The following is a 13,066-nucleotide window of genomic DNA, read 5'->3' on the forward strand; positions in this document are numbered from 1 at the left end:
GGAATAGGCAGATGGTTTTTGCTTTGATAATAGAGACATTGTATTAGAGTCATTGAGCATTGTTTAAGGAAAATTGTTTAAGTGGAACTTAAGAATGGGTACCAACTAAATAAGGGAGAAGAGGGAACATTTACTGAGTAATTATCATTCGTCTGGCACATGGAGCTAAATGCTACATACTTGATTTTCAATTTTTTTGCAAATTTGAGAGGTGTTATTACTATTCATTTTTTATAGGTGATGAATAGAAGGGCAGAGAAGTTAAGCAGCCTAAGATCACACAGTTAGTGATGGCTTTAAACCTAGGTTTATCTGGTTCCAAAACTCAAAACCCATTGTATTAAATCAGCAAGGAGTGGAAACGAAGGACATTCTGGCTTCAGAAGTTGAGGGACAAATAGGGGAAATCAGGCTCATTCCTTTATCTCCCAAGTGTGGCAAGCATAGGAACTGTGACAATACCTGTTTGCCAGTTAACAAAGACTTTGTTCTGGGGGAATGGTGGACAATGAGATTTGATATTTATTTGGTATCAGATCATAGAGGGCTTTAAAAGCCGTGAAGATAAATATACTCTTTTATAGATAGTGAGCAGTTACAAATTATCAAAACGGTAACGATGTGATCAGAAACTGGATTTAGGAAAATTAGTCTAGTTGTCATCTGCTGGGTTGATTGAATGGGACAGATCAGAAGGTCACAAGTCCAGCAATAATCTGCAATAATTCAGGCATGAGGTAATGGATTCCTCGATAAGGACTGAGAAACTATGAAGAAGGGACAGTAAGAAGGAGACCTCAGAGTGGAATTACCTATTAAGCTTATTAACAGGCTGGACACGGGAGATAAAGTAGGGAGGAATTTTTGGAATGGTTTTGTGGTTTCTGGCTTGGAAGTGCCAGGAGTTCAGTGGTTTGGGGCTTGAGGTACACTTGGTAATGCTAATCTGCACAGAGCTCATAACATTATAAATACAATGTCATTGCCAATAGAGGCTCAGACTGCCTAACTCTTAGCATCAGGAGCCACTGAACTGCAGGGTAATTGGTTATTCACGTGTTAAGTATGTGAACTGAAGAGGTTTAAGGCTCTAGGGAGGTGGGAAACGTTAGCATGCTCATTAAAATTGTCAGTTTGGCACATATTTGTTATGTGTGAATGCCCAATTTGAGAATGTTGCTGGTTTTAGAAGAGGCTCTTAGTGTACTTAGTTTTTTCTGTAACACATTTGGACACTGTCTGTTCCCTGCTTGCTTCCTTTTTTGCATCCTGTGATAAGCAGTATCTTCCACCATGCTCACATTCAGTGTTTTACTGTATGAATTGTGGAATCTCTTGATGTCTCCTTATTCTATTGTATGTGCTTCCATTTTCTTCTAAACAGTCTATACTCCAGCTTTCACTCATTAACATTTCTATTAAAGTTTTTAGTAACTTCTTTATTTCTAAATCCAGTAGGCCTTTTTCAGTTTCTTTCTTTCTTTCTTTTCTTTTTCTTTTTTTTTTTTTTTGACTCTCCTGTAGCACTTAACACTTATTGATCACTGCTTTCTTGAAACCTTGCTTTTGTTTTTGTTTTTTTTTCTGATTCAGAGATGATACGGCCCTGGTTTTCTTCCTCTCTGGCTTCTTCACACCCTCCTTCATGGACTCTTCCTTTTTGTTTTTTTAAAGTCAGTTTTATTAAGGTATAATTTACATAGAGTAAAAATCTCCCTCATAGTGTCCAGTACTATGTTTGTCAAAACACAAGCACATACAGTCTTATAACCATAACCATAGTTAAGATATAAAGCAGTTCCATCAACCCTAAAAGTTTTCTAAACCCCTTTGGTAGTCAACCACTTCCACTCCTGGCCCATGCAAACCCTCATTTGTTTTCTGCCCTTGTTGTATTGCCTTTTCCAGAAAATTATATAAGAATAATGTAGTATGTAGCTTTTTTTGTCTTTTGGTTTTTTTGTTTCAGTTATCATACTGCATTAGAGATTCATCTGTGTGTTTCTGTTCATGCCTTTTTATTCCTGAATAGTACTCAATTATATGGATATACCATGATTTGTTTATCAAATGGATATTTATAGTTATTAGTGAATATTAATTAAGCAACTGTGAACATTCATGTATAGGGTTTTATGTGAACATGTTTTTATTTTTCTTGGGTGAATACATATGAGAGGGTTGCTGGGTTTTATGGTATGTATATAACTTAGTAAGAAATGCCAAGATTTTCCAAAGTGACCTACCACTTTGCATTCTTGCCAACCATGTATGAGAATGCCAGTGTCTTCACAGCGTCACCAACACTTTGTTTTGTTCTTTGTTTCTTCCCTTCCCTTCTTTGTCTGCTTTTTTTTTTTTTAATTTTTTTTTTTTTCCTCAACTTTTTTTTTTTTTTAATTTTATTTTTGGGACAGAGACAGAGCATGAACGGGGGAGGGGCAGAGAGAGAGGGAGACACAGAATCGGAAACAGGCTCCAGGCTCCGAGCCATCAGCCCAGAGCCTGACGCAGGGCTCGAACTCACGGACCGCGAGATCGTGACCTGGCTGAAGTCGGACGCTTAACCGACTGCGCCACCCAGGCGCCCCATCTTTGTCTGCTTTTTAAACGTGGCTGTTCTGTAGGTTCCCCTCACCCCTTTGTACAGCCTCCCCCCCTTATCCTGCATTCTGCCTCATTGTTCTTATATACTGACATTTTAATTTTTATACATGATTTACACCTGTTTGTTGAGCTGCTATTTTGTGCCAGGCACTAAGGGTACAGCAAGGAACAAAGCAGAAAAATCTGTTTTCATGGCAGTTTGTATTCTTGAAAACTTAGAACTCCACATATCTTTCCTCAGCTCCACAACCATGTATCCATCTGTCTCCCAGACATATTCATTTGAGATAGCACATAAATACCTCAAAGCCAATAATCTAACACTGAATTCATCATCTCCTTCAACTTGCCCCTCTCTTGTATTTCTCTTCTTAATGAATGATGCCATACCCACCTAGTAGCTCAAGCTAAAAAGCTGGGTGGTATTATTTAGGTTTTACTCTCCTCACTTCCCACATTCAATACTTATTAAACCCGATATATTTTATGTCACAAATGTACCCACTCTCTCCACTCCCTCTGCCACCTTCCTAGTTTAAGCCATCATCAGGCCAGTATAGTAGCTTCCTTACCAGCCTTCCTGACACCAGTCTCCAGTCCACCTACCCTACAAACTTTTGGCCATACTGCACCACCACCACTCTCTTTCTAAAATGACAAATCTGATTCTGTCTCTCCCGTGCTTAATACCATATTATTTCATTCTTATGTGGAATTTAAGAAACAAGCAAATGAACAAAGGAAACATAAAGAGACAAACTGGAAAACAGACTGTCAACCGTAGAGAACAGATTACCAGAGGGGAACAGGGTGAGGGGGCAGGAGAAATAGGTGAAGAAGATTAAGAGTATACTTACCATGATGAGCACTGAGTAATGTATAGAATTGTTGAATCACTATATTGCACCCCTGAAACCAATATAACACTGAATGTTAACTGTATTGGAATTGAAAAAAGAAAAAGGCTGTGACAGCTCTGCATTAACCTCCAGATAATTCCAATTTCCTAACATTATTAAATTTCTAAATATTACCTGGGACCTCCTTTGATTAGGTTCTTTTATAACCCTGTAGCCTCCTATTCAGATATGCTAGAACTGTTTTCAGGTTCACTGAATATACTTTTGCATGTATAATTTCCATTTCCTGGAATAATCCCTTACCCCCTTTATTGGTACTTATGCCTAGCAAAACCTAACAGTCCTCAGTATTGTTCTATTGGCTAGTGAGATGTTTTAGTGCATTTTTGGAGTGGGGAAGGAAACTTGCCCACTTAAACTGATGTTGTTTCTCTTATAATGGTACCACTCTCAAGTGACAATAGGGAACTAGTTGGTCAGAGAGCATAACTTATTTTCATGGCTTAGGGTTGGACCTTGTAGATGGCATCAAATCATTCATTTGGTTTAGTCATATAATAGACATTTATCGAGCACCTACTGTGTCCAGGAAACTGCTATGCAGTGCTGTGGTACATTCAAGGGTGAGGCAGTGTCCTTCAATGAGAGGCTTCTTTGGGTCCAGAGTTTCAGGAGAAATAGCATTGTCACTTGTTTGGAGCAATCTAGGGTGATAGGCATGTTCTGAAGTTCTGTGATTATTTTTCAGTTGTTTTTTTTTTTTTTTAAAGAAGCAAGGTAATTATTCACAGTTGTTATGGCAACAGTGGTACAGCCTGGAAGAATTTTCTTTTAGACCCCTTCTTTCCCTGTGTTTAGAGTGTAAGTAAATTATTAAAACAAAAAATGTCACAGTAAACCAACGTATCCTTTTTGAGGGGTGAAAAGAAGGGAAGAAGTAAGTATAGGAAGAAAACTGACTCTCAGTGTATAGTTAAATTAAATAGACTGTGACTGATTAGTAGTAGTCCCATATGCCCAGGATTGCGAGTTGGCTCAGGTAATGAAACCATCCTGTTTTGACGTCATTCAGTGCTTCCAGAATTTTGAGTCTTAACCGCAAATTTTCAAGGGAACTGCACCTTTAGAACTCTGAGGACTTTCTAACCCAGACGTTGACAGTCCCTCAGCAGATATTAGGGTTGTCAGTGTGTGGACCCTCCTGCTACCTATTTATTAGGAACTTATCAGGCAAGCAAAAACTTGGCAACATGACAAAACAACAAGAAATGCCCATTGCTTGCCCTGTTCCAGGGACCTGTGCTAGGTACTTTACGTGGATTTTCTCTTATAATCGTTCAGTAACCAACGAGACTCATACTATTCTCATATTACCTGGAGGAAATGTCTGTAATAACTTCTTCAAGGCCATATAGCCAGTAGTGGCAGAGCTTAAAAGAACTTAGTTTTGGCTTGAGTACTCATATTCTTAATTATGAAGCTAAATTACTCCTTGTTTCTTGGGATAAAGGCCTATTTTTAGTGATTGTGTTCTCATGCATACACATGCATCACATTAGTTGCCTCAAATTCAATTTTGAGTGTGAAATAGGATTTAAATGTAATTAACATTGAATTTTTTTTAATCTGAAAAATGAATAGAAAATGTTCAGTTTTCTCTTGTCATTCAAAGCTCCTGTGTTTTAATGGATTTTATTAAATTCTATAGGCAGTTGAGAAAAAAAAGTGGCTCTCTCTGAGCACCCAAAGGGCTACAGTGTTTCATTACATTTTGGAAGATTAGAGGTTAATGCCATTCTTTGGCCTTTTAAAGAGCGTCAAAATTAGACATCATTGCTCCCAGACAAGGGAATCACTCTCTTCCACTGTGTTAGGTCTGAGATTCTCAGGGATATACTGTGGTGGTCTCAGATTTGGCAAACATCAAGACAAGGAAGGATTTCTTAGAGACAGGTTGAATTTTTGTCATTTTGAATAAGGAAGGCTATATATGCTCCTAAATGATGATGTTCTGAGACCTAGGCCAGAAGGAGGTTTAAAATAGTGTAGAAGCAGGGGTGCCTGGCTGGCTCAGTCAGAGGAGCATGTGACTCTTGATCCCAGGGTCATGAGTTTGATCTCCATGTTTGGTGTAGAGATTATTTAAATAAATAAAACTTTTTTAAACGAAGAGTGTAGAAGCTGTTTTTTGTTATTCTGTATGGTAAATTATAGAGAGCAAGGGTACTTTGTAGATTTGTCTCATGCTTGATAGAAGGCAGAAGCCTGTCTACATGTTATGTGAAAGTAATGGAACACAAGTAGGGCAGGCTCAAGCAAGGTAAGGTGTATAATGATTGGTGGGTTGGGGAAATGATCTTTGAATTATTCCTAAAATTGTCTCTGTCACTCTTCTTTTTTGCTACCCTTTGCGGTTTTCTTAGGTTACTGGACCTATTTGGGCTGGGGAGAGCAGCAGAGTACGTAAGAAATTGAATTCCTTATTAATTTTCTTGATTTTATCCTTAAAATTTTTTTTTTATTTTAGCCTTTAACACACTCCCTCTGAACTATGAAGCAGGATATTCATGCATATAAGCATATATAATTCCATCCCCCCCTTCTCTCCTACTTAAATCTCAAGAGACCATTACTTGCAATGGAATGGCATATCCTTTTCAGGCTGGGGTTTTTGAAGGGAGGGAGGGAAGGAGGGAGAGAGAGAAATTTCAAACCAAAGTCCCAGTTATAATCTTAGCAGTATCTCTTGATTTTTCCTTCCCAGAGGTAAGTAATACCATCAGCTCCTAGTATAGGAAACTCTCTCCTTTGGTTTCTTGGCTAAGGAGTGCAGTGACTAGAAGAAAGTTCATTCTGGAAGTTTATTTTTGTGAACAAGAGACTGAGGACATGGTTTGACTCTCCTTGAAGCAGCCCAGCTAGGCTGGAAGCCAGCTTCATTCTAGAGCTTTGAGAGTGGGCAGTCAGTTCTTTCTAGCAAGATACACAGCCTCAGGCTAACGTTACTGGCTCTGTTATCCATCTTACAGGGGGTTTGGTTGAGTACCAGTGCTTAGATATCCAGCAGGTGCTAAGAGGGGCCAAATTTTGTTCTCCCTGGGATTTCTCATGAATATGTACTTTCTGTCATTTGAATCCTGAGTATTTCCATTACAGAAATGCTGCTCAAAGGTAGCCTAAGAGAGCTAACTTAAGGTTTTCAAGTAGAAAAAAGTCAGCCTTAAAAAAAATCGTTTGATTTCTCTCTCCTTTTTTCTCAAGCTGATAAAGTTCTATCTGTACTCTGGGTTTAAAGACAGGGATTCAATCCAGGAACACCACATACCAGAAAGCCTCATTGTTCAGTATTTCATTCAGTACTGTTTGAGTGCCTACTCTGTACCAGAGGCCCATTTTTGACCCAGCTTAGATTGCTTTCCCCAGGTTCATTTTCTATCATTTCCTTCCATGTCCTTTTATGTACCTGCCAAATGAACTACCAAGTGTTTTTCAAAATTATATATAGGCTTTCTCACTATTGGGCCTTTACACATGCCATTATTTTTATCCAGATTCTAGGAGGTATTTCCCTCCAAACTTAACCTGTTGAAAACCTGCCAGTCTTTCACAATCCTCTCCTCCATAAAACTTTCCCTGCTCACACTAACAGGAAGTGACCTTACCTTCAACTGATACAGCATTGGGTTTGTACTGTTTTCAAGATTGTTCGTTTCTTGTATTTGTATCAATATTTTCTCTCTCCTATTAAGCTGACTCTACACTCTGAATCTTCTGTGTTGTTTACCATTGTGCTTATAGGCGCTCAATAAATACTTGAATGAGTTAATTTTCCCAGCCTTTTCTATTTTTGCCCTCATATGAGCTCACAAGTCCTCCTTAAGCTGAGTAACCAAACCTGCATATAGGTTCTCTTTCTCAGTGAAACCAGGAGTTTTCTGTTTTAGCTGCAGTGGTGTTGTGGAGGAGAGAGTAGAGCCAGTAAGAGATCACCACTGCCACACTGAAAGCACAATTCTTTTATTCAAGCCTTTTCCTTAATTTCCCTTTTTGGTTTCTAATCAGCCTTGGTGGTGCCAGGAGGTTTACTTTCTAGGGAGATTGAGGATGGTGTCCAGGGAGAAAAGCTGGTCTTTGCTCTCATCTACCTTTTTTTCTCTCTGTGGTCTCACCTCACTGTTTTGTATTTCCTTTCTTCTGTCCCCTCCTACTTTTCATATTCTCTTCTACTTCTAACCTCTTCTTTCTAGAAACATTTTGTTTCTTAATATTTGCCCTTTATTTTTTTGAGTTTATTTATTTTGAGAGAGAGAGAGCGAGTGCACAAGCAGGGGAGGGGCAGAGGCAGAGGCAGAGAATCCTAAACAGGCTCTGCACCATCAAAGCAGAGCTCAGCTTGGGGCTTGATCTCACAAACTGAGATCTTGACCTGAGCCAAAATCAAAAGGTGGATGTTCAACCAACTGAGCCACCCAGGTGCCCTGCCTTTATTTCTTCAGTATAGAAATGTCAGCCTTTAGGAAAGTTTTAGAGTATTCTTCCTGTTAGCCTAGCAAAATAAAAAAGTAGAGCATTATTTAGAAGTAATAGATCAGATTCAGTGAAAAACTAAGTAGTTTCTAACTCTGTATCATGGGCTCCTAATTCTGGCCTCATAATCAGTAAGATTGTCTATCACTGCTCCCTCTTTGGTTCTCTGTGTTGATACTTTTCCTGCTGGAGTTTAAGTAGGCTTTTTGGCTTTGTCTGCTTTTTTGCCCCTGTCCTCCCATCTGTATGCATGAAAAATCCATCTGTAGCTTCAGAAAGCATGAAGTCTGAAAGACATACTGGTTTTTGTCCCTTGATCCTTTCTCTCTAGTGTTCAGAACAACAAATGTATCAAGATCTGAAACCAATACCCCTAAAAGTCTCTTTTTTCTAATGTGTGATCAGAATGCTTTCTGAGCAGAATGCTTTGTATCCCCTATGGTTTGACTAGTACCCTTCCTGGCCATTTTTGAGGTTAGCCTCTTTTTCATGTTGATTTTTTTCTCCTGAGGTAATGATTACTCTCCTTTTCTTATGCTCATATGTTGCCTTAAATTCGAAAGGGAAAATGCTCATGAGATCTTCTATCCCTACTCTGAGCTGTACCCACAAATGTTGTCTGGAATCCAGTGTTCAAATTTTCTTCATTGGTTGTAAAACCCACATGTTTTAGCTCTCTTGTCTCTTTTAGTGGAATTACTATCTACCATGTAGTCCTAGTGTGCAAGCCAAGGTGTCATTTCCCTGTTACCTTCTATTTGTCCCCTGGTTTTATCACTTCACTCTGGATTTTTTTTTTCCAGTTCCTTAACTCTTTTCCATTTCCACTGCATGGATGCAGGTTTTTATCTCCTACATGAGCGATTGTGAAAGCCCAATCTTATGGTCTTCAGAAGGTTTTCACTGCCCACATAACTACCAAGATTTTTTTTTTTAATTACTAATATGAGGAGTCCATCTCCATTTTAGGATGATAAATAATTCCTTTTCCTCACTGTGCCAAATAGGAAATTGGCAAGACAGGACATATGGGATCATGCTTGGAGCAGGATTTGTAACTGCGGTCATTTTAGCTAACATCAAGAATAAAACTAGCTTGTCAGGTGCTGGCCTGAAAAGCAGAAATAATTTTATGAAATTATAGACACTGTTGTTAGATAAACTTGGCTGCATTGTCAGCAAGATTCCATTGCCAGTGCTTATGTTTTCCTCTTTAGCCCAGGCTTCAGATGGAAATTCTGAGCCCCAGGATGTAGGTACTTGATAGGAGTTGTTAGAAAAACCTGTTGTTGCAGCAAGACAGTGAGACTGTTCTGGAGTGCCTGGCTGACTCAGTCAGTAAAGCATGTGACTCTTGATTGTGGGGTCATGAGTTCAAGCCCCACAATGGGTGTAGAGCTTACTTAAAAAAAAATTAAAAGTTGGCATAGTACTTAAAAAAAAAAAAACAACTGCTGCTATTCTTAGTCAAGCTTTTGGTTTGACTGCTGAACCTTGGCTTTGACTTTCCTCATTACCTGACCAGCTTCTGAAGTTGGACCTGCTTATTGGGTTTAGCCATCTGTTTTTAAAGTCTGAAAGCAGCAAGCCAATTTCAAATGAGAATTTCTCTTCTGCCCATTTTTATAACAGGAAAATACTAGAATCTATGACATTTAGAAACAGATTTTTACTAGAGTTATGGTAGCTAGAGAGTCAGAATTCCAGAGAATTCTGCACTGGGAAAATGCAACTTGGAACTCCTCTTGAGAATGAGCACTAAAATGAAAACAAGTGTCTTGTCTCATAAGGAAAGAAACTTGTGAGTATTAATTGAAACAGTTTTCCATATGGCATTGAAGTCACTTGGCTCGTGTGTTCTTGTCCTCAAGGTCCAGGCTTGTGGCTACTTAGGATAGAAGCAGAAGAAAATTCTGAAGAACTAAATAAAGCTGGAATGCTTTGACTGTGCTTCTTTCACAGCTTTTGAAGATCCTGATAGTGCCGTTGATGACCGAGATAGTGACTATCGCAGTGAGACCAGCAATAGCATCCCACCTCCTTACCATACGACTTCCCAGCCCAATGCTTCTGTGCACCAGTTTCCTGTGCCTGTGCGATTGCCACAGCAGCTGCTACTTCAGGGCAGTTCCCGGGATTCTTGCAATGACTCTATGCAAAGTTATGATCTTGATTATCCAGAGCGGAGGGCCCTCAGGTGGGTATTAGAAACAAAGCACTTTCTTTTCCTCATGTGTAGTTTCCAAGATACAACTGACAATATTTTGATGCTTTAACTTGAGGTGGTAGTGCAAATATAGCAATCTGAAAGGCCAAGCTCCAGCCGTTCTGTATAGATTATCGGTCTTTTTTTTTCTCTTTTATACATCCCCATTTAGACATTTCTGTTATAAATATTTCTCTTTATGATCAGTGATTCTCACCTGGTGGGAGCATGCTCACTTAGGGTGGATGATTGAAAACCAGCCCATGCCTGTGCCCAGCCCAGTGATTCTGATACACTTTTCACCAAGATTAAAAAAAGAAAATCACAGATGTTAAATGTTTGGATAATCCTTCCTACCTAAATATTTCCCTGGGAACTTTAGATGATCTCTTCATAGCAGATTCAGTACTTTTGCTGGAACTTTAGAAAAATTTTAAATACACAAAACATGGTTAAAAAATGTTAAGGTACAATAACACATATAATGAAGAATCTCCCACTTGCACCTGTCCTTCTCTACCCCATCCCCTTCCTGTCTTCTAGTTCTCACACCACCCTTGTTTGTTTCTTATGTACCCTTCCATAGACTATTGTCATATATTTTTGAGTATAAAAACAAATATATACGTATATGCTCCCCCTCCTTCCCCCAACTTAAAAAAAATGCTAACAACATTTGGACAAATACAGTCAACATCCATATTCGTGTTATCTAGATTCATCAATTGTGTTAACATTATGCTACATTTACTTTTTATTTCATTCTCTCTAATGTATATTCATATGTGCATGCCTTTTTTTTTTTCTGAACTATTTGAAATTAATTGCAGATACCATGTTACTTTACCAGGAAGTACTTGAGCATATAATTCCCAAGAGAAAGGACTTTCTCTTACATAGCCTCAATATAATGATCACATTTAAGAAATGTAATAATACAATGATACTATTTAATATATGGACCATATTTAAATTTCTCTAGTCCCAATTATCTTCTGTATATTTCCTTTTTTCCATTTTCCATATTTCTATTTTTGATCTAGGATCCAATCAAAGATCATGGTACATTACATTTGATTTCCTATTTCTGTAGTCTATTATAATCTAATATTTTTTGAAGAGTCCAGGCTAATTGTTTTGAGAATATGCTCTTAATTTGGTTTGGCTGATTGTTTCTTCATGTTTAGAATCAGGTTAAACATTTTTGGCAAAAACATTACAATAGATGCTCAGCAGACACATGATTTTACTTTGCCTTTTTATTGGTTATGTTTAGTTTGACCTCTGAGTTAAGAAATCTGGTATATGCCAGATTTTCCAGTGTAAAGTTACCCTTTGTAATTAGAGTATCTGGAATGATACCCTAGATTGTGTCCTTATTCTGTTTCCCCAACAACATTTTACCCATTAATTGTAGTATCCATTGATGATCCTTGCCTGAATTAATTATTGGTTGGAGGTTAATATTTTATTTTTATTTTTTATTTTTTTTAATACGGAATTTATTGTCCAATTGGTTTCCATACAACACCCAGTGCTCCTTCCAACAGGTGCCCTCCTCAGTGCCCATCACCCACCCTCACCTCCCTCCCACTCCCCAGCAACCCTCAGTTTATTCTCAGTTTTTAAGAGTCTCTTATGGTTTGGCTCCCTAACTTTTTTTTTTTTTTCCCCTTCCCCTCCCCCATGTTCTTCTGTTAAGTTTCTCAGGATCCACATAAGAGTGAAAACATATGGTATCTGTCTTTCTCTGTATGACTTATTTCACTTAGCATAACACTCTCCAGTTCCATCCACGTTGCTACAAAAGGTCATATTTCATTCTTTCTCATTGCCAAGTAGTATTCCATTGTATATATTTTAAAAACCATTCCAGTTTAGCTCATAATTTTGGTTTCTAAAATTCACCATCCCGTAACATAGTATCATTTCTTTTTGCTTATCTTGCCAAACTGGTGAATATTAATCCCAAGCCTCAGATGGTTGCCTACCTGTGATACAACATCCTGTCTCAGTTTACTATCATCTGTGGGAATATTTTAAATGAAACTTTTTCACCTATCAAACATCACATAGAATTTTTACTCTTTATAATCTGATTTTAAAAAGAAATAGGCCAGGAATTCTACTGTAGTTGGTCTCTACTCCTTGCTGGCTTATTAGTGAACATTTGCATATTTTATATATTTGATTTTAGTTGTTTATATTGTCCTACTTTAAGAAAAAAATAATAGCAAAAATCCATGACTTCTGACCTTCTTTCCCTCTATATTTCCAAGTTTTAGATGTGTAGGCCAGCAATAATAATGGTGCATCAACCTAAATGACTACATTTTATTTAATTATTACCCTATTATTATTTTGATTGTTTCCTAGGCTACTGCTATAATAATGTTTAGAAGAGTATTAGTAATATACTTTAAATTGCAAATTTTTTCCTAAAATGTTTTTAACTTAATCCCATATAAATTTGGTTTTATTGTATCAGTATAAGAAATGAGTTTAAAGAATAAATATTTTTTCCTCTCCAGCAGAGAAAAATTAACATGATTTTTAAGTAAGCTTTTATCATAGACATTTTTAACTTAAATTTTTGAAATGATTCATCCTTTAAAAAGTTTGAAGAAATTTTATCACCAGCATTGATTTTTAAACTTCTCTCTTACTGTAAATACTAAGTTCTTGGAGATGGTCTGAGTCCTTACGTTACACAGTTTTTTAGTAAGAACATTTAAAATCCTAAGGGAACAAATGTTCTCAGTACCTGCCAGTAAATTAGAAGTGTAAGAATAAATAGCTTCATTCACTATAGCAATGGCTATCTATTGATTTAAGTTGAAGTATAAAGCCTTCTAGGCTGGAGTTA

General features: G+C 37.6%; 1 protein-coding gene across 14 annotated transcripts in view; it reads left to right on the top strand.

Moving 5' to 3' along the window:
• The window catches only part of UNC13B (unc-13 homolog B), a 258,065-nt gene that overhangs the window by 144,660 nt on the left and 100,339 nt on the right, over positions 1-13,066 (top strand). For 10 of the 14 annotated variants that reach the window (XR_015242813.1, XM_086683436.1, XM_086683438.1 and 7 more), the window contains 2 exons: positions 5,891-5,926; positions 9,957-10,191. Coding sequence is in view for 13 of the 14 variants with exons in the window: in XM_086683436.1 (XP_086539562.1) it covers positions 5,891-5,926; positions 9,957-10,191 (271 nt within the window). In the remaining variant the exon portion in view is untranslated. The remainder of the gene's footprint in view (positions 1-5,890; positions 5,927-9,956; positions 10,192-13,066) is intronic. The other 4 variants (XM_086683439.1, XM_086683448.1, XM_086683445.1 and 1 more) reach the window with 1 other exon arrangement.

This window comes from Puma concolor, chromosome D4, assembly GCF_028749965.1.
Source record: "Puma concolor isolate L17-30 chromosome D4, mPumCon1.1.hap2, whole genome shotgun sequence".
NCBI lineage: Eukaryota > Metazoa > Chordata > Mammalia > Carnivora > Felidae > Puma > Puma concolor.